Here is a 25,953-nt window from a genome sequence, read left to right as displayed (position 1 = left end):
TTGGATCCCCCTGGATTCCGAGGACCCAATACTTGAGAATAGTTCTGCCAAAAAGGTCCAAACTATGTTTGGGATAGCTGAGATCATCCAATACTCTCACATATAGCTTTGAGCGCAAATACCTCCCAACCGTGACACCTCTTCCCATTCATCAAATCAGGCAGCAATAATGGACGTAGAAACATCCAGGCCAGTGCCCATAATGGATGTAGAAACATCCACACCATTAAAAAAAAAAAAAAACATATATCTGTACATGTATACACATATACATATTGGAAATTTTACTCATAGAGTTGGGACAGCATCACGAAAGAAAGTTTATAAAATTAGGAGAAGGTCAAAGAAATATTAAGAAAGAGGAAAAGATGAGAGAGAGAGAAATTTAGATTCGGACTAGGGAGCATCTTCCCCAAGTTCGAGAGCCCTCTTGCACGTCACCAAGTTTCAGCATGGGAATGATATGCCAAGCTGAAGCTCAATGACTTCATCAAGGCATTCTCTCATTAAGAGGGTGAAAAGTAATAGAATATATAGTTTATCTTTATTTACTTAAAAGAAACAATTATTCAAGTTTTTAGTTTATAAAATAAGCTGTATTTATGTTTAAAAAAGTACAGATAACATAGTGCGCAAGAGACAAAACATAAGAAGTTGTGTCATGCTTCTAGAGTAGCAGCGTAGGCTACGAGTTGAACGAAAACACAGAACACTTACAGTAAGTACAGTTAAGCTGTACTGTAGTAATATTACTGTGCATATATTACAGTAATATACATAATCTACAGTAGATTATCAGTTATTACTAGGTTACAGTACAGTATTTACATAATACTGTACTGTAACCTTACTGTATCCAGTACGTAGTGTACATGTGCGCCAAAGTACTGTACACTGTACATAATTACAAATTGTTGTAAAAACCAAATTAAAATAATATTATGCAGTATTTACTGTGTTAATCATCAGCTCGGGAACCAGCTCGTGGCAAGGGGCAATGATTTTTTTGGTCAAGATTGATTGATTGATTTAAAGTTTTCAGGCATTCTGACATCTAAGGTCATTGATGCCAATATCATTTAGTTTATATATATAAACAAATTGAAGAATATCCAATTAAAACCATAAAAGATGAATGTCATTATAAAAGTTAGATAGTTTTCAAAAGATCTGATTCTGAAATAAATCTAAAAATGCCACTTGCATAGTAGGACACATCATGTCCAAGAATCTTGGCACGGATGAACCTCCCACCCTCACCTTGAGCCTCAAACAAATATCTATTCCTTATGTTATCATAATTGGGGCATTCGGTCAACAAATGCCTCACTGTTAGAGGTACTAAGCAATCGTGGCAATACGGTTGGTGTTGGCCCTTCAACAGAAACTCGTGTGTCAACGGAGTGTGACCAGTACGGAGACGACAAAGAGAAGTCTCCCATTTTCAGGGCATCATGTTATACCTCCAAGGAGATACGACATTTGTTACTTCTGTCATTTTATTGCCATCTAGACTATCCCAGTGTTGTTGCCATTTATTAAAGACCAATTTCTTGATGTTAGGAAAGAAATCATTACACGGAATGGGATACCTTCTTGGCAGCAACTCGGATGCAGCATTCATTACCATTGAATGTGTCTTCTCATTCCCAGACACAACTACATGTGCTGGAACCCAACAAAATTGAACCATTATACCTCTCCGTCCAAAAATAAGAAGCCCTTCTAAATTCTTTAAAACTAGAGGGTTACTAGAATTAAAAACTGCTAAAGCTTGAAGGACACTCCTTGCATCACTAAAAGTTGTAAAATTACCCTCCTTCTCTAACGTTATTTTTTCAATGGCGGTTAATATGCCATACAGTTCGGCAGTAAATGTGGAGGCTGTTAGGGGAAGTGTACCTCTACAATTAAAACCACTACTATTTACTCCAAATCCAATGCCAGCATCAGATTTGGAGCCATCAGTATATATAAAATTCATTCCTCAATGTTCTTCATGTTCCATAAAAAGAAACCTGGCTTCTAGGTCAGTCATATTCTTCTTAACTCCAATTAAGTATTTAAAAAGAAGATATCTCTTCTAATTTCCATTGGGGCGTTGATGATACCTTGCATGGAAGGACCTTACTTCTAATTATACCCAAACTGTTTAATAATCATTTCACCCGAAAGCCATAAGGTTGAGGAGATTTTGGGTACAACTCAAGGTATGCTGTGTGTCTTACAAGACTTGCAATCTGAAAGGCTGAAGAGTTAGGGAGTCTTTGCAATCGAAACCAATACCGAATAATAGAAGACATTCGGGAAAGGTCTAGAGGTAACTCTCCAGCATCAACAAGGAGACTTGGGATAGGTGATATTCTAAACGCTCCTGTGGACAATCTAATACCAGCATGATGTATTGAATCTAATATTTTTTAACTGGCTTGGGGTGGCTGAAGAGTATATTTCACATCCATAACTAATTTTGGAAAAAATCAAGGCCTTGTATAATTTTAAAATAGTATTGCAGTCTGCCCCCCATGATGTATGGGACAATACTTTTAAAAAATTTAGAGCCTCAACACATTTAGCTTTTAACACTTTTAGGTGAGAAACCCATGTAAGTCTACAATCAAATATCAAATCTAAAAATTTAGCTTCCCCTACACATGGGATCCATTGCCCTTTAATGTATATATCCGGGTCTGGATGTGCTCCCCGGATATGAAAGAAATGTACAATAGTAGTTTTACTTGTCGAGAACTTAAATCTATTCATATCGGCCCCCTGGATAATTTTGTCAATTGAGAGTTGTATTTTTCTCTCAACCATAGCCATTCTTGCTCCAGCAAATGATATTGAGAGATCATCCACAAATAATGTTGAGAGAACATCCCGGGGAATGACTAGTGCAAAAAGGGTTACAATCAGCACATTACCCTGAAGAACTCCTTCTTCCTGGCATTTACTCTCTGATAGAGTTTCCCCCACTCTCACTTGAAAAATTCTATTTGAAAGAAATGCTTGAATAAATAGTGGCAGCTCTTCTCTCAATCCCAATTCATGAATTGTTTTAAGTATACCATATCTCCAAGTGGTATCATGCCTTTTCAAGGTAAAAAAAAAAGACTGTCACATGGTGCTGTTTGGAAGCAAGCGCTTCACAAATAGAGGACTCAAGTATTATCAACAGATGAGACGTTGAGTGCATTTTTCTGAATCCACATTGAATCGTGATAAAATGCCCTTCTTTTCAAGGTACCACATCAGCCTTGCATTGACCATCTTCTCCATAATTTTACATAAACAAGATGTCAATGCAATAGGTCGGTAGTTTGCTGCTAAAAACTTGTCCTTACCGGGTTTTAAAAAGGCTAAAATAATGGCTAGTTCCCAAACACTTGGATAACTATGATCATGCCATATTCTATTAACAATGCCTAAAATAAATAACTTTGTATTAAAATGAACATGTTTAATCATTGCATATGGAATTCCATCGGGTCCAGGGGCTGTATCGCTACAAGTGGAAAGTGCCGAATCATATTCTCTTTCAGTGAAAAGAGAATTATATGACTATTCCTTTCCTGTTGCAAAATTTAAAATTTTCTTTTCTTCAATGCTCCTGTACTGGTGACCAGGAGCTGCTACACTCTTGCACGAGACATTTGAAAAATGGGCAGTCAGGGCATTGCTAACTTCATTTCCTTCAGTCACATACAGACCATTCACTTTCAACACTGGTGGTGGTTTTGGGGTAAATTAGCCTGTAATCTTTTTTATTTTCCTCCATACAGAAGATGGTGGTGTTCTACTATTAATGGAGGAAACAAAAGCCACCCAAGATTGGCGTCTAGCTTCTTTCATGGTACGATGGAACTGTGCTCTACACTTTTTGTATGTTATCAAATTTTCATCCATACGGCGTCTACGCAATTTAGTTAAGAGATTTTCTGGTGGCTCTGTGCAAGGCTATTAATTCTGAAGATCACCACGGGACTGGTCGTCGTTTGAATAATCCTGTGGTTTTGGGAATCGAATTGATTCCTGCTTTATGGAGAGTTCCATTCAGTAGGTCTATGTCATCATCAATACTTTCAAACTGTTCTGCACTCCCTTCGATTTCACTTAGCTCACAAAATTTAATCCAGTCTGCCTTGTCAAGATTCCATCGGGGCGATCCTTGTAAAGGCGGACCCTTGTTGGTGTTTATAAGGATTGGTGCATGATTACTAGTATGCCAATCATCTAAAGTCCTCCAATCAAAATCAAGAAGGCAGTTAGAGCTTGCAATTGAAAGGTCAATGCGCGACAAGGTACCTGTCTGAACATGGAAGTGTGTGGGCTCTCTTGTATTAAGGAGTCCGACATCCTCATTCTCCACAATTAATGAGATAATATTGCCCCTTGTGTTTGCTAAAACGTCACCCCATAAAGGATGTCCCATTTCATATCTCCCAGTAAGAGAAAAGGTAGAGGGAGTTGTTGAATGACCTCTGCTAAATCATCATATAAAATATTATCATTTGGAGGTAAGTACAGAGAGCATATTGTATATTTTCTCCCTATATCAATTTGTACCACCACTGCCAGCAGGGTTGTACGTATAGACATAGGTATTTGGGGAACGTCTCGATGAACGTACATGAGACTTCCGCCATGGCTCCCTGCTTGTTGAATACATGGTGTTCTATAGTTAACATACTCTCGAGGACAAGGAGTGTTAGCATCAAGCATACTTTCTTGTAGACATACAATTATGGGGGAATGTTCATGAATTAGAAGCTTAAGTTCTCATATTTCGCCCTTAAACCCTGACAGCTCCATTGCATAATGGAAGAGAAAACTATGGATTATTTCTGGAAGACATCTTGGATGAGGTCATCCCATTAGCAGTTTTTAATCTAACATTATTACCTGCAGGTTTCTTCAGAGATGGTCTTCATATGTTGGGTTTTACGTTTGTGTTTTTCTTTGTATACTTTTAATCTATTTGTTGAGATGGATGGTGGACCTCAACTTGAATGTCTGATTTATTCACTTTATCTTCTGGTTCATTAGAAACGTCTACAGACAAAACATCAAATTTATTTGATGTCATAATTTTAATTTTTCTAATGGTGGGGGGAGATAGAGATGGAGGTCTCTCTCTTTTACAATTAATACATGGTGGGATTTTGGGTTTTTGCACCTTTCCCACTACTGGTGCTTCAGATAAGTTGGTCTTAAGTGGAACCTCCATGAAATCTGGCAAGGACACGGCCTGAGAGAGGTTTGTACAGCAATGGGCAATGCCCTAGTGTTAATACACCCTGGTAAAGCCTCAGGAGGTAATATGGTTACCTCGTTATTTGACATTTTATTAGATGGTATACTTTTTTTTGAGCTATTGACAGTACTAGGTTGGTTTGATTTTAATGCCTTAGCATATGTATTTGATATATTTAATAGTCTTTCGGCATAAGTCACACTTATATGTTCTAAGATCGATTTGTTGAGGGCAGCTTCCTCCACCTTATATAGCTCACAGCTCTTGTCTGTGGATTTATGACTTGAGCTGCAATTTAAACACCTGGCTCCAAGTGCACACTCTCCATGGTAAGATTTGGAGCAAATACCACACATTTTCTCATTTTTGCAAACTTTAGATGGGTGCCCAAATTTTAAACAATTAAACATTGCAGTGCCTTCTGCTTGAATGGTCTTACTTTAATCCTTTCGTTCTCAATAATAATATGAAAAGGTACATTAGCATCCTGGAACGTAAGGATTATCATTGATGTACCAGGGACTTTGTGAACTTTCCATACATTTAATGGACACATGACCAGTATTTCCTTCTCTGTAAATTCATACAGATCTCTGTTAAAAACTACTCCCCTTCCGTAGCTAAAATTTAGGTGGGGTTTGACATCTAACTTAATGTCATCATTAGATGTTTTTATGTTAGTATCAGAGACTGTGTACTTGATTTGGCATGAATGAGGAAACTATTTTTTCCAAAACGAGATATATCGCCCGCTGCAATAGTTCCTACTTTTTCCTGAAGAAATTTGCACATTTTAAAATAATTCCCTGTAACCCCCTTTGGATTCAGCTATAAGCCACATCGGTGGTTTTGGCTTTCTCTGGAAGGGCATAAGAGTTAGCCCACCCTAGTTTAGTATTTATTTGCGAAAATTCGCTTATCGCTCCTGTTACTGTAACCTAACTATTGTGAATAACGAGGCTTGACTATAATCTCTTGGCATGCCCTACGCTTACATGTTCGATAATTGATTTATTGAAGGCAGCTTCTTCTAACTTATACAACTGGCAGGTCCTATCAGTAGATTTATGATTAGAGTTGCAGTTCAAGCACCTTGCCTCAAGTGTACATTCTCCATGGTGTAGATTGGAACAGGTATTACAAATTTTATTATTCTTAAAAACTTTGGAAGGATGCCGAAATTTAAAGCAATTAAAATATTGTAGTGGCTTCTACTAATATGGACGAACTTTAATCCTTTCATTTTCGATGTCAATGTGGAAAGGTACAAAAGCATCCTGGAAAGTAAGGATAATCATTAATGTTCCAGGTACTTCATGTACTTTCCACACTGTTAACGAACACATAGCCAATATCTCCTCCTCTGTGAATTCATATAGGTCTCTATTGAAAACCACTCCCCTTCCGTAGCTAAAGTTTAGATAGGATTTGGTGTCCAATTTTACATCATCATTGTCTGTCTTTAAATTGGACAATATAACAGACTGTGTGTATAATTTGGCATTTATCAAGTAACTTTTATTACCGAATCGAGATATATCTCCAGCTGCGATCATTTCTACCTTTCTCTGAAGGAATTTGCAGATCTTGAAAAATAATTTTCTGTACCTCCTGTAGATTGAGCAAGAAGCCACATTGGTGGTTTCGGCTTTCTTTGGGATGGGATAACTATCTCTGCGTCTTTATCAATCCAGTCTGCTGGTCTGTAGACATCCAGATCTTTAGGTATCCCATCACACAGAGCACCCTTAATACAGTAATACCTTGAGATACAAGCTTAATGCATTCTGGGCCCAGAGCTTATATGTCAATTCGCTCGTATCTTGGATCAATTTTTCGCATATAAAATAACTAAAAAGAAAATTAATCGGTTCCCACCCTCTGAAAAAACACCTAAAAAATATTACAGTGGAAAAACATATTTTTAATTGTTCCAACTCACAACCTATGTTCAGAAAATAACAAATACCTATGTACTGGTTATGATCTGCAATAAAATGTGACATTATTATGGAGTTCTTAACTTTGAGACAGACGGTAGCAGCTAACGGCTGTACACACACTTAAAAATAAATGTTAATCTTACGTTACACTAAACTTAATTCTAATTTTGTTTTCATTTCCATTTATTTACTTTTCTTCTTCCGGCTTGACTCTTTTTGCCTCGATTTTTGACTCGCTTTCACCTTCACTTTTTGCCGGCCTTTTTAAAAGGAACTTATCTAGGGATGTTTGCTTTTGTCTCCCCTTCAAAATGTTACGAAAATGACGTACACAAGTGTCGTCACAAAAGGCTACCGCACGACCACACACCAACTTGTCCGGGTGCCTCTTTTCCATAAAATCAAAAAATTCCTGCCACTTTGCTAACATGTCTCTGATTTCCTTCATAGTAAGGCAATCCTCCTCTTCCACCTCCTCGCTACTGAGCTCCTGCAACACCTCCGAATGTTGCATCTCCTGGAGCTCGATCAATTCCTGTGTCGTGAGGTCTTCCTGATGCTCCTTGACAAGGTCGTTCACGTCTGCCTCATCTACCTCCAGCCCCATGAACTTTCTAAGAGACACGATTTCATCCACCACAATAGGTTCGGGGTCATCAGGGTCTGGCGTATCGAACCCTTCAAAGTACCTCTCAGCGACGGAAGCTGGCCACAATTTCTTCCATGCTGAATTAAGAGTTCTTCATTTGACACCATGCCATGCATCATCAGTAATTTTTAAGTAATGGACGATATTGAAAAGTTCCTTCCAAAATTCACGAAGGGTGAGATTAGTGTTGTCTGTGACATCGAAGCATTTCTTGAACAAATGCTTTGTGTACAGTTTTTTTAAGTTGGAAATTACTTATTGGTCCATAGGCTGGAGGAGTGGCGTGGTGTTGGGCGTGAGATAAAGGACCTTGATGACCCAGTACTCATCAAGAATGCCCTCTTCGAGACCAGAAGTTTGACCAGGAGCAATGTCAAGGACCAGGAGACATTTCATTGGCAGGCTTTTCTCATCCAAATATTTTTTTGACTGCCAGACCAAAGCACAGATTAACCCATTCTGTGGAGAAATGCCGCATAACCCAAGCCTTAGCATTAGCGCGCCACATTACTTGCTGTTTTTCTTACAAGATCCTTTGGCTCTTGAAAGCAAGTGGGTTTTCTGAGTGGTACACCAGCAGTGGCTTGACCTTACAGTCACCGCTGGCATTGGCGCACACGGCTAGAGTTAACTGGTCCTTCATGGGTTTATGGCCCTGTAGTCTCTTCTCCTCTACCATGATGAATGTCCTCCTGGGCATCTTCTTCCAGAAAAAGCCAGTTTCATCGCAGTTGAACACTTGATGGAGGATATATCCTTGTTTTACGATAACTGGGGCACAGGTTTTGATGTAGTCCGCTGCAGTTTTCGAGTCGGAACTTGCTGCTTCCCCGTGCCTCACAACCGAGTGTATCCCAGTCCGTTTTCTTAAATTATGCAACCAGCCACGACTGGCTTTGAAGGTTTCCGCTGGCGTCGTAATCTCCCCTCTGTCAGCTGCTTGCTTTCCTTTCAAGTCATTGTAGATTCCGCTGGCCTTTTCACAGATGATCGTCTTGGTCACGCTATCTCCCGCCAACTGTTTCTCCTTTATCCATATTAAAAGAAGCCTCTCCATCTCGTCAAGAATATCACTGTGCAGCTTGCAAAGGATGGTTAGTCCTTTGGAAGGCTTGGTGCTCTTTATAACATCCTTCTGCTTGAGGATGGTACATATTATTGTTGTACTCCCCTCATATTGGCGAGCCAGCTCAGTCACCCATACGCCACTTTAATGTTTATCGATTATTTCATGCTTTATCTCAATTGTCATCATACGCTTTTTCTTTTCACTACCCTTGTTTGCACACGCTTGTTTTGGACCCATTGCTTATTCACTTTATTCTGTATTGATTAACGCAAAAAACACGTAAAAAATGCAAACACTACGGCCGATGCTCGGAGATAACTTTACGCGATGGAGATCCGATGGGAAAGACCGAGTGATGCTGTCCTCGTGAGCAGCCTCTCGCACATTCGGCCACCTAGCGGCCGCATAGGGAACCGTCTCGTATCCTCGTATCTCAAATTTGTCTCGTATGAATGAATGAATGATTTAAAGTTTTCAGGCATCCTGACATCTAAGGTCATTGACACCGGTAACATTTAATTTATGTATACAAAAATAAAAAATGAAATAAAATAAAAAAATTAAGGAGTATTCAATTAAAATCATAAAAATTGAATGTCATAAAAGTTAAATATTTTTCAGAAGACCTGCTTCTGAAAAAAATCTAAAAATGCCACTTGCATGGTAGGACACATCATTTCCAAGAATCTTGGCAAGGATGAACCTGCCACCCTCACCTCGAGCCTCAAACAAATATCTGTTCCGCAAGTTGTTATAATTGGGGTATTCGGTCAACAAATGCCTTACTGTTAGAGGTACTAAACAGTCGTTACAATACGGTTGGTGTTGGCCCTTCAGCAGAAACTCATGTGTCAACCGAGTGTGACCAATACGGAGACGACAAAGAGACGTCTCCCATTTTCGGGGCATCATATTATACCTCCAAGGAGATATGTCATTTGTTACTTCCCTCATTTTATTGCCATCTTGACTATCCCATTGCTGTTGCCATTTATTGCAAACCAATTTCTTGATGTCAGGTAAGAAATCATTACAGAGAATGGGATACCTTCTTGGCAGCAACTCGGATGCAGCCTCCTTAGCCAGTGAATCTGCCTTCTCATTCCCGGACACACCTACATGTGCTGGAACCCAGCAAAATTGAACTGTTATACCTCTCCGTCCAATAATGAAAAGCCATTCTAAAATCTTTAAAACTAGAGGGTTATTAGAATTAAAAACTTCCATAGCTTGAAGGACACTCCTTGCATCACTAAAAATTGTAAAATTACCCTCCTTCTCCAACGCTATTTTCTCAATAGCGGTTAATATGCCATACAGTTCGGCAGTAAATATGGAAGCGGTCAGAGGAAGTGCACCTCTACAATTAAAACCATTACTATGTACTCCAAATCCAACGCCAGCATCAGATTTGGAGCCATCAGTATAGATAAAAGTTGATCCTCTATGTTCTTTAACATGTTCATTAAAAAGAGACCAGGATTCTAGGTCTGACATATTCTTCTTATCTCCAATAAAATATTTACAAAAAAATATCTCTGGTAACTTCCATGGAGGCGTTGATGATACCTTGAATGGAAGTACCTTATTTCTAATTATATCGTTTCACCCGAAAGCCATAAGGTTGAGGAGATTTTGGGTGCAACTCAAAGTATGATGCGTGTCTTACAAGGCTTGCAGTCTGAAATGCTAGAGAGTTAGGGAGTCTTTGCAATCTAAACCAATACCGAAGAATGAAAGACATTCGGTGAAGGTCTAGAGGTAACTCTCCAGCATCAACAAGGAGACTTGGGATAGGCGAGGTTTTAAAAGCTCCAGTAGACAATCTAATACCTGCATGATGTATCGAGTCTAATATTTTTAACCGGCTTGGGGTGGCTGAAGAATATACCTCACAACCATAACTAATTTTGGAAAAAGTCAAGGCCTTGTATAATTTTAAAATAGTATTGCGGTCTGCCCCCCACGATGTATGGGACAATACTTTTAAGATATTCAGAGCTTCAACACATTTAGCTTTTAATGCTTTTAAGTGAGAAACCCATGTCAGCCTACAATCAAATATCAAACCTAAAAATTTAGCTTCTCTTGCACATGGTATCCGTTGACCTTTAATGTATATATCCGGGTCTGGATGTACTCCCCGGATACGACAAAAATGGACAAAGGTAGTTTTACTTGTCGAGAACTTAAATCCATTCATGTCAGCCCACTGGATAATTTTATCAATAGAGAGTTGGATTTTTCTCTCAACCATTGCTATTCTAGTGCCAGCAAATGATATTGAGAGATCATCCACAAATAATGTTGAGAGAACATCCTGGGGAATGGCTGAGGATATCCCATTAATTGCTAGTGCAAAAAGGGGTTACACTCAGCACACTACCCTGAGGAACTGCTTCTTCCTGGCACTTACTCTCAGATAGAGTTTCCCCAACTCTCACTTGAAAAACTCTACGTGAAAGAAATGCCTGAATAAATAGTGGCAGCTCTCCTCTCAATCCCAATTCATGAATGGTTTTAAGTATACCATATCTCCATGTGGTATCATATGCCTTTTCAAGGTCAAAAAATACTGTAACATGGTGCTGTTTGGAAGCAAAGGCTTCACAAATAGAAGACTCTAGTCGTATCAACACATCAGTCGTAGAGTGCATTTTTCGGAATCCACATTGAATCGGTGATAAAATACCTTTCTTTTCAAGGTACCACATCAGCCTTGCATTGACCATCTTCTCCATGATTTTACATAAACAAGATGTCAATGCAATAGGACGATAGTTTGCTGCTAAAAACTTGTCTTTACCAGGTTTTAAAAAGGCTAAAATAATGGCTAGTTCCCAAACACTTGGATAACTATGATCATGCCATATTCTATTAATAATGCTTAAAATAAATAGCTTTGTATTAAAAAGTACATGTTTAATCATTGCATATGGAATTCCATCGGGTCCAGGGGCTGTATCATTGCAATGAGCAAGTGCGGAATCAAATTCTCTTTCAGTGAAAGGAGAATTATACGACTCTTCCCTTCTTGTTGCAAAATTTAAAATTTTCTTTTCTTCAGTGCTCCTATACTGGTGACCAGGGGCTCCTTCACACTTGCTGGATACATTTGAAAAATTATTAGCCAGGGCATTGCTAACTTCATTTGCTTCAGTTACATACTGGCCATTCACCTTCAACACTGGTGGTGGGTTGGGGGTGGATTTGCCAGCTATCTTTTTTACTTTCCTCCACACAGAAGATGGTGGTGTTCTACTGTTAATGGAAGAAACAAAAGACATCCATGACTGGCGCCTTGCTTCTTTCATTGCACGACGGAACTGTGCTCTACATTTCTTGTACATAATTAAATTCTCATTAGTTCTGCGTCTACGCAATCTTGTTAGAGATCTTCTTGTGGCTCTGTGGAGGGCAGTTAGTTCTGAAGACCACCATGGGACTGGTCGTCGTTTGAATAACCCTGTTGCTTTGGGAATTGAATTGACTCCTGCTGTATGGAGAGTTCCATTCAGTAAGTCTATGGCATCATCGATATTTTCAGCTTGTCCTGCATCCCCCTCAATTTCGCTTAGCTCACGAAATTTATCCCAGTCCGCCTTGTCAAGATTCCATCGTGGCGATCCCTGTAAAGGTGGACCATTGTTGGTGTTTATAATGATTGGTGCGTGATCACTAGTATGCCAATCATCTAATGTTCTCCAATCGAAGTCGAGAAGGCAATTAGAGCTTACGATTGATAGGTCAATACATGACAAGGTACCTGTCTGGACATGAAAGTGTGTGGGCTCTCCTGTATTAAGGAGTCCCACATCTTCATTTTCCACAATTGATGATATGATATTTCCCCTCGTGTTTGCTAAAACATCACCCCACAAAGGATGTCTACCATTCAAATCTCCAAGTAAAAGAAAAGGTTGAGGGAGTTGTTGAATCACCTCCACTAAGTTGTCATACAAAATGTTATCATTTGGAAGCAAGTACAGAGAACAAATTGTATATTTTCGCCCTATGTCGATCTGTACAACCACTGCCTGCAGAGGTGTACGAATAGATAGAGAAACTTGGGGAACATCTCGACGAACGTATATGAGACTTCCGCCATGGCTCCCCACTTGGTGATCATAGGGTGTCCTATAACTAATGTATTCGCGAGGACAAGGGGTATTATGATCAAGTTTGCTCTCCTGTAGACAAATAATTATGGGGGAATGCTCATGAATAAGGAGCTTAAGTTCTTCATATTTGGCCCTTAAACCCTGACAATTCCATTGCAAAATGGAGGAAAAAACTATGGTTTATAATTTGGTAGACCCCTTGGATGGAGTCTTCCCATTAGCAGTTTTTGATCTAACACTATTTTTAGGTGGTTTTATTAAAGAGGGTCTTGATAGATTGGGTTTAGAATTTATGATTTTCTTTTTGTCTTTTTGATCTGATTGTTGAGGAGGTTGGTGGACCTCCACTTGAATTTCCGATTTATTTAAATTGACTTCCAGATCAGAAATTTCAACAGACAAATCATCATATTTATTTGACGTCGTAATTTTGATATTTCTTATGGAAGGGGGCGAGAGAGATGGAGGTCTCTCTCTTTTCCGATTAATAGGTTTTGAGCTACCAGGTTTTTGCACCTTCCCCAATACAGGTGCACCTGGTAACTTGGTGTCAGGTGGCATCTCCATCAAATCAGGCAAGGACATGGCCTGGGAGAGGTTAGTACTATTGTTGGTAATGGGGGAAGAAGGCTGTACAGAAATGGGTAATGACCCATTTTTAATACGCTGTGGCAAAGCCTCAGAAGGCAATATGATTACCTTGTCATGCAGTACTTTATTATCAGAGGTTGTATTTCTTTTCTTAGGATTACTGGCAGTGCTAGGTGGGGTTGCTGTCTCCTGTGGTAAATTTACCTTTGATTTTAAGGCCTTTGCATAGCTGGTTGATTTATTCAACAGTCTTTTTGCATGTCCCACACTTATGTGTTCTAAACTTGATTTGTTTAGGGCAGCTTCCTCCAACTTATACAGTTCGCATCTCCTATCAGTTGATTTATGATTCAAATTGCAATTTGAACACCTGGCCTCAAGTGTACATTCTCCATGATAAGTTTTGGAGCAAATACCACACATTTTTCCATTTTTGCAAACTTTGGATAGGTGTCCAAATGTAAAACAATTAAAACATTGCAGGGGCTTTTGTTTGAAAGGCCGAAGTTTAATCCTTTCATTTTCAATAAAAATATGGAAAGGTACATCAGCATCCTTGAAAGTAAGTATAATCATTGAAGTTCCAGGAACCTTATGTACTTTCCATACATTTAATGGACACAGAAAGTATCTCCTCCTCTGTAAATTCGTATAGGTCCTTATTAAAGACCACTCCCCTTCCATAACTAAAATTTAGATGAGGTTTCATATCTAATGTAATTTCATCACTGCCTGTCTGTAAGTTAGACAGTATTGCAGACTGAGTCGAAGATTTGGCATGGATGAGATAACTGTTCTTCCCAAAACGAGATATATCTCCAGGTGCTATGGTTCCTACTTTTTTTTGGATAAACTTACATATCTTAAAATAACTCCCTATTATCCCTTTAGGTTCAGCTAAGAGCCACATTGGTGGTTTGGGTTTTCTCTGTGAAGGCATGGGTACATTTCTATCTTTTTCAAACCAATCAGCAGGTTTGTACACGTCCAATTCCTTTGGGACCTTATCACAAAGAGCTCCTATGATGTTCAATTCGTTAATTTTGATACTACTAATATTACTTATGGCATTAAACGCTTCATCATGACTTTCAAAAGATATCCAAGAGTCCCATTTTTTATCTCCAAGTCTCATCCTTATTTCCTTTATCAATCCATAGCACTCAAATGCTCTATATATATCATCATAATTTGTCTCTAATGGGATTTGGGAAACATGAAGGAATCGTAGTTTCCCATTGTTACCCAAATTGCTAGATTTTTTAACATCAGTAGAGTGGTCCTTTTTAGTTCGAAGGTCGTCAACAGAGTTTTCCTTAATTACAGTAGCAGAAGTCGTCAACAGTGCCGGGGGGGAGTCAGCAAATCCAGGGAATGGGGAGTCAGTATTTGAAGGGTCCATATTTAAGGGTGGGATTTTCAGGTTTTTTGTTGTTGTTTTGTTGGGGTACCTGCTTGAGAATTATAAGAAAGTATCATACGTTGGAAAGGAAATTTGTATTCTCCACTATCGGCACAATGAGAGTATACTTCCCCGATGGTCCACTCCATACCCTACCCGAAGGATAGCATCAAAACAGATATAGAGGCACAGGTGCAAGCTAAACCCGCCTGTTAGGACTGAGACCAAAGTAATATGGAATCATCCTCCCCATATCTGTAATGATGGGCTTCCGGCCAAAAGCCAAGAGTCCCACCTCAAGGATTGGATCCCCCTGGATTCCGATGACCCAACCCTTGAGAGTAGTTCCGCCAAAAAGGTCCAAACCATCTTTGGGATGGCTGAGATCATCCAATACTCTCATATATAGCTTTGAATGCGAATACCTCCCAACCGTGTTCCCTTCTCCCATTCATCTAAGCAGGCAGTAATGACGAATGTGGAAATATCCACGCCATTTAAATAAAATAGAAAAAAATATATAAATAAATAAATGAACAAATAAAATAAATAAATAAATATATATATATATATATATATATATATATATATATATATATATATATATATATATATATATATATATATATATATATATATATATATATGCATACATCTACATATATATATATAACTAAGAAAAATGATAATCATAGAGATAGGACAGCAAGATGAAAGAAAGTTGACAAAATTAGGAGAAGGTCGAAGTAATATTAAGCAGAAGAATAAGATGAAAGAGAGAAATTTAGATTCGAACTGGGGGAGCAATTTCCCGAAGTTCGAGAGCCCTCTTGCCCGTCACCAAGATTCAGCACGGGAATGAAATGCCATGCTGAAGCTCAATGACTTCATCAAGGCATTCTCTCATTAAGAGGGCCGCCTGTTAGGACTGAGACCAAGAAACTATGGAATCATCCTCCCCATATCTGTAATGACGGGCTTCCGGCCAGAAGCCGAGAGTCCTACCCCAAGCATTGGATCCCCCTGGATTCCGAAGACCCAACACTTGAGAATAGTTCCGCCAAAAAGGTCCAAACCATCTTCGGGATGGCTGAGATCATCCAATACTCTCACATATAGCTTTGAGCAAAAACACCTCCCAACCGTGACACCTTTCACATTCATCAAAGCAGGCAGCAATACCGGATGTAGAAACATCCGCCCAAGTGGCAATAACAGATGTAGAAACATCCATGCCATAAAGAGAGAAAAAAAAGATAATAAACATACATATATATGTAAAAATATACACATATACATATGAAAAATTTTACTTATAGGGTTGGGACAGCATCATGAAAGAAAGTTTATAATATTAGGAGAAGGTTGAAGCAATATAAAGAGGAAGAAAAAGATAAGAAAGAGAGAAATTTAGATTCGAACTGGGGGAGCAATTTCCTCAAGTTCGAGAGCCCTCTTGCCCGTCACGTTGTTTCAGCACGGGAATAGAATGCCGTGCTGAAGCTCAATGACTTCATCAAGGCATTCTCTCATTAAGAGGGTTGTCTCGTATCTCGGGGCATAAAATTTGCTTGAAACTTTCCTCGCATCTCAAATTTCTTGTATGTTGGGACACTCGTATGTCGAAGTAATACTGTATTCATATTACTACTTTAATATTCATAATGTTACAGCTTGCATTGAATGCTTCATCATGACTATCAAATGATAACCAAGAATCCTATCTATCATCTAGAAGTTTCATTCTAATTTCTTATATTAATCCGTAGTATTCAAATATCTTATGCAGCACATCATAATTGGCTTCTAATAGAATATTGGTAACATGCAGGGTTTTTTATTTTACTGTGTTACCTAAATTACCCTTTTTCAAATATTTAAAGAATGGTCCTTCTTACTGCCGAGGTCGTCAACAGAATTTTCTTTAAATGAACTGCCAGAGATCGTCAACAGTGCCGGAGGAGTCAGCATATCCTAGGGATGGGGGTCAGTTGTTTGAAGAATCCATAAGACAGGGTTGAGATTATAAATAAGATTAGTTTGATTTACTTGCTCGAGAATACTAAGGCATCACATGTCAGAAAAGAAATTTGCACTCTCCATTATTGGCACAATGAGAGTATATTTCCCAGATGGTCCACTCCATACCCTACTCCAAGGACAGCACCAAAACAAATATAGAGGGACAGGTGTAAGCTGAACCTGCCTGTTAGGACTAGAACCAAGAAACTATGGAATCATCCTCCCCATGTCTGTAATGATGGGCTTCCGGCCAAAAGCCAGAAACCAAAAGCCGAGAGTCCTACCCCAAGTATTGGATACCCCTGGATTTCGAAAACCCAACACTTGAGAATAGTTCCACCAAAAAGGTCCAAACCATCTTTGGGATGGCTAATATCATCCAATACTCTCACATATAGCTTTGAATGCAAATACCTCCCAACCGTGACACTACCTCTCTTTCATCGAAACTCACTGCATCTTCATCACTTCCCAATCCTTCAGCTAAAGCCTATTCCATCTCCTGACAATAGATCTGGGGTTGCTGAATGCCTTAATAGAGATCTAGCTAAAATTAGTGCATGATGCAAATTATGGGGTATGAAGTTGAATCCTAACAAAACTCAAAGTATGATTGTAAGTAGGTTAAGGACTGTGGCTACTAAACATCTGGATCTCAGCATTAATACTGTTTCTTTAACTTTGTATAACTCTTAAAATTTTAGGTGTGATTTTCGACAGCAAATTTACTTTTGAGAAACACATTAGGTCTATGTCTTCTTCAATAATTGGCTTGTTGAGAAAGCCTTTCAAGATTTTTGGTGATCAACCTATTCTGATAGTGTTTTAATTCTTTCATTTTAAAGTGTTTCGAGTATTGTTCTCCTGTCTGGTCTTCAGCTGCCGATTCTTATCTTCATTTCTTGGACAGGAACTTATGGTCTATCAAATTTCTTATTCCTGATCTAGATATTAATCTCTGGCACCGTCGTTCAATTATTTCACTATGCATGTTGCATATAATTTTTTATAATTCTGACCATCCTTTACATTCAGATCTTCCCGGACAGTTCCATACTGTTCATAATACTAGGCATGCAGTTAAATTCTAATAGTCAGGCCTTCTCCATCATAAGGCTCCATACTACACAGTACTCTAGAAGTTTTATTCCAATTGTTACTAAGTTGTGGAATGATCTTCCTAATTGGGTAGTTGAATCAGTAGAACTTCGAAAGTTCAAACTCACAGCAAATGTTTTTATGTTGAACAGGCTTACATAAGTTCTTTTATAGTTTATATATCAAATATCTGTTTTAATGTTAATGTTTTTAAAATTTTTTTATTTTTCATTAAGCCCTTGGGCTTATAGCATCTTGCTTTTCCAACTAGCGCTGTAGCTTAGCTATAAATGACAATAATAATAATAATAATAATAATAATAATAATAATAATAAAAATAATAATAATAATATTCACCACCTGGAAGAATTGTCTTCAATGCCTAAAAATTACTCTCCAGTTTCTACCTCACTCCGATCATCAGTATCAATCTCACCATAAGTACGAATGGCCTGTTAATCATCTATTTTTCTTTACAATTCTCTTATTTCTTTGCACTTGTGTTTTTTCTTGGTCACTACCTTTTGCTTTTGAATCTGGTTTCCCTTTTCCAATCCTTATTACTTTTGAAACCTTTTTTCCTTTAGAAATCTTCCTTCTTTTGAAAACTTTTTTCTATCTATTCTATTTATTGTCTTTTTTTCTCTCACTCTCCCTCATCAGACATATGTTCCTTTGTCACATCTTCACTTTCATATACATTACTTTCTGCATTATTAAAAAGGCTTAGTTTTCCTGGAGTTCAACAGTTTGACATCTTCATATAATTTCAGCAAATTCATGAAATAATTCGTTGGACGCTTATTTTCCTCTACATCAGAAGTTGTTGATGGCTTCACCCATATTTGGCTGACATCATCACCAAAAAACACCAACATTAAGATACCTTGTTACACTTTTGCCCTTTGACAGGGTACCACAAATACCCTTTGCAATAATGAATTTTAATTTAATCAGTAACATAACTATTCAACAAGAAGCAAGAGAGTAGAACAAATACTGGAACTCAAATTCCACACAATAACCATGGTTAAGATTTATGAGATATTGAGGACCATCCACAAACATACTGGGCCGTGGTGGCCTATTGGTAACTTCCCTGCCTGGTGTTCGAGGCCTGTTCAAACTCGTTAGTTCCTTTATTGGCGGCAACCTCACCCTCCTTGTGAGTTAGAGAGAGGGGGGGGAGGGTAGGGGGAGCGTAGAGATCTACCTGCTGAGTCATCAGAAGCCATTGCCTGTGCCTTCCTGGTCCTAGGGCATTATCCAGCTTGTTAGGGCAATGTCAGTGTCCCTTGCTTCTGCTATTCATGAGAGGCCTTTAAACTTCCAATACCCAGCCATGCTGCTGAGGTTTTGTGTCACTGCGCACTGAAAAATATACTCCCTCACATGCTCAGACCACTTATGTCCACTATCTACATCCAAAAAAACTGCTAAGATCGAAAGAAAAAATAAGTATCAGACATCTTATGTGCAATGGCGCTGAATGGAGTATTTTTCACTAGATGTAAATAATGTCTAATGGCGCTGAAAGTGTTAATGAGCTACCATAGTTTTTTTCCCAAACTATGTGAATTTTTTTTAAAGCCAATTTTGACAAATGAATTAACACACCAAAAGATAAGGCAATGTATGGTGAATAATTAATCATTACAACAATATTAGCCAGGGCAGCAGAAACCAATGAGATTCTACTGCTACAGAGTTATTGGGTCCTTTGACTGGCCAAATAACACTACATTGGATCTCTCTCTCTGGTTATGGCTCATTTTTCCTCTGCCTACACACACACACTGAATAGTCTGGCCTATTCTTTCAACCTTCTTCTTTGTCCTCACACAACTGACAACACTGAGATTACCAAATAAATTTTCTTCGCTCAAGGGGTTGACTACTGCTCTGTAATTGTTTAGTGGGTACTTTCCTCATGGTAGCAGGAGAATAGATTCTTTAGCTATGGTAAGAAGCTCTTCAAAGAGAAGGACATTCCAAAATAACACAATTGTTCTCTAGACTTTGGTAATGCCACACCCTCTGTACCATGGTCTTCAAGTAATTCTGGATAGTTCTAATTGTTCATTACTTCTCTTGTAGTTTGTTTATTTCCTTTCCTCACTTGGCTATTTTTCCTTGTTGGATTCTTGGGTTTATAGAATCTTGCTTTTCCAACTAAGGTTGTAGTGTAGCTAGTAGTAATAATCATAATAACAACAATAATAATGATGATAATAATAATAATAATAATAATAATAATAATAATAATAATAATAATAACAAAAACGATTTCCTGAAAGAATACAAGTAAATTCCAATTTTATTTATATTTAAATATGTTCAAAAGCCCCATTTGAAATGAGATCATGAATACAATTGTCCATCTGACAAAAAAAAGACAAATATATATATATATATATATATATATATATATATATATATATATATATATATATATATATATATATTTATATATGCATATATATATTCTACTTACTGAACATTCATTTTTGATAACACTCTGCAGGTTTCTGTAATATTTCTTCCTCATTAAATCAATCATAAACTCTGACTGGTCTTCTCGGAAAACGGCATACACCTCTACACTGAGCATGTCAGCCCAAGCCTTACCGTGCTCTTTGAAAATCTGAAAAGAGATATATAAAATATGAAAAATTCTTAAAGTGATTTGTATCTTCTTAACTATACATAATCCAGTCCTTTAATAGGAGAATGCTTTCAAAGTAGCTGAAACTTGGCTGTTAAAAATTTATATTGATCTTAAACCAGGAATTGTGGGGTAGTTGATGTGGTAAGAGTAACTTACAGAAATCAGTTTTGTGAAATTCGGAATACAAATCACTTTAAAAGTTTGTGATTTGTTCTAACCCTATTGTGACCCCATGCATGACAGAAGATTGATTGATTCATTGATTGATTTAAAGTTTTCTGGCATCCTGACATCTAAGGTAATTGACAGCGATTTTATTTATTTTATATAAAAAGATAAAAGAATATTAATTTAAAACTATAAAATTTAAGATGTCATTAGAGAAGTTGAATAGTTTTCAGAAGACCTGCTTCTGAAATAAATTTAAAAATGCCGCTTGCATAGTAGGACACATCACGTCCAAAATTCTTGGCAAGGATGAACCTGCCGTCCTCACCTCGAGCCTCAAACAGACAAGTTATTATCATTGTGGCACTCGGTCAACAAAAGCTTCACTGTTAAAGGTACCAAACAGTCGTCGCAATACGGTTGGTGTTGGCCCTTCAGAAGAAACTCGTGTGTCAACCAAGTGTGACCAATGTGGAGACGACAAAGAGACGTTTCCCACTTTCGGGGCATTATGTTATACCTCCAAGGAGATATGACATTTGTTACCTCTTTCATTTTATTGCCATCTCGACTATCCTAGTGCTGTTGCCAATTATTACAAAAAATTTCTTGATGTTAGGTAGGGAATCATTACAGGGAATGGGATACCTTCTTGGCAGCAACTCGGATACCACATTCTTCGCCAGTGAATCTGCCTCCTCATTCCTAGACACACCTACATGTGCTGGAACCCAACAAAATCGAACTGTTATACATATCTGACCAATAATAAAAAGCCATTCTAAAATCTTTAAAACTAGAGGGTTACTAGAATTAAAAACTTCTAAAGCTTGAAGGATACTCTTTGCATCACTAGAAATTGTGAAATTACCCTCCTTCTCCAACGCTATTTTCTCAATAGCGGTTAGTATGCCATACAGTTCACCACTAAATATGGAAGTTGTTAGAGGATGTGCACCTCTACAATTAAAACCATAATTATGTACTCTAAATCCAATGCCAGCATCAGATTTGGAGCCATCACTAAATATAAATGTCGATCCCCTATATTCTGCATCATGTTCCATAAAAGGAGACCTGCATTCAAAGGCAGTCATATTCTTCTTAACTCCAATAAAATGTTAACAAAAAGATACCTCTGGTAATTCCCATGGGGGTGTTGACAATACCTTAAATGGAAGTACCTTACTTCTAATTATATTCAGACTGTAAAATAATTGTTTCACCCAAAAGCCATAAGGTTGAGGATATTTAGAGTGCAACTCAAAATATGATGTATGTCTTATAAGGCTTGCAGTCTGTAAGCTAAAAAGCTAGGGAGTCTTTGCAACCTAAACCAATACCGAACAATAAGAGACTTTCAGTAAAGGTCTAGAGGTAATTCACCAGCATCAACAAGGAGACTTGTGATACGTAAGGTTCTAAACGCTCCTGTGGACAATTTATTACCAGCATGATGTATTGAATCTAACATCTTTAATTGGCTTGGGGTAGCTGAGGAGTATATTTCACATCCATAACTAATTTTGGAAAAAAATCCAGGCCTTGTATAATTTTAGAATAATATTGCAATCTGCCCCCCATGACGTGTGGGACGATACTTTTAAAATATTCAGAGCCTTGAGACATATAGCTTTTAACACTTTTAAGTGAGAAACCCATGTAAGCCTACAATCAAATATCAACCTAAAATTTTAACTTCACTTACACATGGGATCCGTTGACCTTTGATGTATATATCCGGGTCTGGATGTACTCTCCGGATACGACAAATATGGACAATACTGTAGTAGTTTTACTACTCGAGAACTCAAATCCATTATTATCAGCCCACTGGATAATTTTGTCAATTGAGAGTTGTAGTTTTTTTTAAACCATTGCAATTTTAGCTCCAACAAATGATATGGAGATATCATCAACAAATACTGTTGAGAGAACCTCCCAGGGAATGACTGAGGATGTCCCTTAATTGCTAGTGCAAACAGGGTTACACTCAGTACACTACCCTGAGGAACTCCTTCTTCCTGATATCTACTCTCTGATAGAGTTTCCCCCACTCTCACTCCAAATTCATGAATTGTTTTAAGTATATCATATCTCCATGTGGTATCATATGCCTTTTCAAAGTAAGAAAAAAACACTGTCACATGGTGCTGTTTGGAGGTAAAGGCTTCCTGAATAGTGGTCTCCAGTCATATCAACACATCCATCGTTGAGCGCATTTTCCTGAATCCACATTGAATAGGTGATAAAATACCCTTCTTTTCAAGATACCAAATCAGTCTTGCATTGACCATCTTCCCAAGATTTTACATAAACAAGATGTCAATGCAATAGGTTGGTAGTTTGCTGCTAAAACTTATCCTTACCGGGTTTTAAAAAGGCTGAAATAATGGCTAGTTCCCAAACAATTGGATTACTGTGACCATGCCATATTCTATTTATAATGCTTAAAATAAATAACTTTGTATTAAAATGTATATGTTTAATCATTGCATATGGAATTCCGTCGGGTCCAGGGGCTGTATCATTACAATTAGTAAGTGTGGAATCAAATTCTCTTTCAGTAAAAGGAGAATTAAACAACTCTTCACTTCTTGTTGCAAAATTTTAAATCTTCTTTTCTTCAATGCTCCTATACTGGTGACTAGGAGCTCTTTCATACTTGCATGATACATTTGAAAAATGATCAGCCAGGGCTTTGCTAACAGCATTTGTTTTCGTCACATACTGACCGTTCACCTTCAACACTAGTTATGGGTTTGGGGTAAATTTGCCGGCAATCTTTCTTATTTTCCTCCATACAGAAGATGGTGGTGTTCTACTGTTGACTGAGGAAACAAAAGATACCTAAGATTGAAGCCTAGCTTCTTTCATGGCACGACGGAACTGTGCTCTACACTTTTTGTATATTTTCAAATTTTCCTCAGTACGGCGTCTACGCAATCTTGTCTGAGATTTTCTGGTGGCTCTGTGCAAGACAGTTAATTCTGAAAACCACCACGGGACTGGTCGTCGTTTGAATTATCCTGTGGTTTTGGGAATCAAATTCACTCCTGCTGTATGGAGAGTACCACTCAGTAGGTCTATGACATCATCAATACTTTCAAACTGTTCTGCACTCTCCTCGATTTCACTTAGCTCACGGAATTTAACCTAGTCCACCTTGTCAAGATTCCATCAAGGCGATCTTTGTAAAGGTGGACCATTGATGGTGTTTATAATGATTGGTGCATGATCACAAGTATGCCAATCATCCAATGTCATCCAATCAAAATCAAGAAGGCAGTTACAGCTTGCAATTGAAAGGTCAATGTATGACAAGGTACCTGTCTGAACATGGAAGAGTGAGGGAACTCCTGTATTAAGGAGTCCGACATCCTCATTTTCCACAATTGATGACATAATATTGACCCTGGTGTTTGCTTAAACATCACCCCACAAAGAATGTCTACCATTCAAATCTTCAAGTAAAAGAAAAGGTTGATGAAGCTGTGTAATCACCTCTACTAAATTATCATATGATATGTTATTATTTGGAGACAAGTACAGAGAGCAGAATGGATATTATTTCCCTATATCAATCTGTACATCCACTGCCTACAGAAGTGAACGAATAGATAAGGATGTTTGTGGATTGATTGATTGATTGATTGAAAATTTTCTAGTATCCTGACATCTAAGGTCATTGACACCGATAGCATTTATTATATATGAAAAATAAAAGAGAATTCAATTAAAACAATAAAAGTTAAGAAGTCATTATAATAGTTAAATAGTTTTCAGAGGACCTGCTTCTGAAATAAATCTAAAAATGCCGCTCGCATAGTAGGACACACCATGTCCAAGAATCTTGGCAAGGATGAACCTGACATCCTCACCTCGAGCCTCAAACAGATATCTATTTCTTAAGTTATCATAATAAGGGCATTTGGTCAACAAATGCCTCACTGTTAAAGGTACTAAACAGTCCTCGCAAAACGGTTGGTGTTGGCCTTCAGCAGAAACTTGTGTGTCAACCGTGTGTGACCAATACGGAGACGACATAGAGTCGTCTCCCATTTTCGGGGTATCATGTTATACCTCCAAGGTGATATGATATTTGTTATTTCCATCATTTTATTGCCATCTAGACTATCCCAGTCCTGATGCCATTTATTACAAACTAATTTCTTGATGTAAGGTAGGAAATCATTACAGGGAATGGGATACTTCTTTGGTAGCAGTAAACTAGGATGCCGCATTCTACGCCAGTAAATCTGCCTTCTCATTCCCAGAAACACCTACATGTGCTGGAACCCAACAAAATCGAACAGTTATACCTCTCCGCCCAATAATAAAAAGCCATTCTAAAATCTTTAAAACTCGAGGGTTACTAGAATTAAAAACTTCTAAAGCTTGAAGAAAACATCTGCATCACTAAAATTTGTAAAATTACCCTCCTTTTTCAAAGTTATTTTCTCAATAGCGGTTAGTATGCCATACAGTTCGGCAGTAAATATGGAAGCTGTTAGAGGAAGTGCACCTCTACAATTAAAATCATTACTATGTACTTCAAATCCAAGGCCAACATGAGATTTGGAGCCATCAGTATACAAAAAAGTCAATCCCCTATGTTTTGCAACATGTTCCATAAAAAGAGACCTGGATTCTAAGTCAGTAATATTCTTCTTAACTCCAATAAAGTAATTACAAAAAGATACGTCAGGTAATTTCCATGAAGGCGTTGATGATACCTTGAATGGAAGCACTTTAATTCTAATTATATCCAGATTGTTTCAATTGTTTCACCACAAAGCCAAAATGTTGAGGAGATTTTGGGTGCAACTCAAAGTATGTTGATTACCTTATAAGGCTTGCTGTCTGAAAGGCTAAAGAATTAGGGAATGTTTGCAATATAAACCAATACCGAATAATAGAGAACATTCGGTAAAGGTCTAGAGGCAACTCCCCAGCATCAACAAGGA

At 37.9% G+C, this 25,953-nt stretch overlaps 1 protein-coding gene across 3 annotated transcripts in view; it reads right to left on the bottom strand.

Annotated features, from left to right (window-relative positions):
- LOC137645739 (uncharacterized) overlaps positions 1-25,953 on the bottom strand; it is a 542,683-nt gene that overhangs the window by 39,580 nt on the left and 477,150 nt on the right. The window contains exon 8 of one of the 3 annotated variants that reach the window (XM_068378637.1): positions 20,645-20,794. The exons of 1 other annotated variant lie outside the window; for it this stretch is intronic. In XM_068378637.1, coding sequence (XP_068234738.1) covers positions 20,645-20,794 — 150 coding nt within the window. Of the gene's footprint in view, positions 1-20,644; positions 20,795-25,953 lie in introns of those variants that run through there. One more of the 3 variants, XR_011045344.1, reaches the window with a different exon arrangement.

The sequence above is a fragment of the Palaemon carinicauda genome, chromosome 8 (assembly GCF_036898095.1).
Source record: "Palaemon carinicauda isolate YSFRI2023 chromosome 8, ASM3689809v2, whole genome shotgun sequence".
NCBI lineage: Eukaryota > Metazoa > Arthropoda > Malacostraca > Decapoda > Palaemonidae > Palaemon > Palaemon carinicauda.
This window is presented reverse-complemented; position numbering and strand designations above follow the sequence as displayed.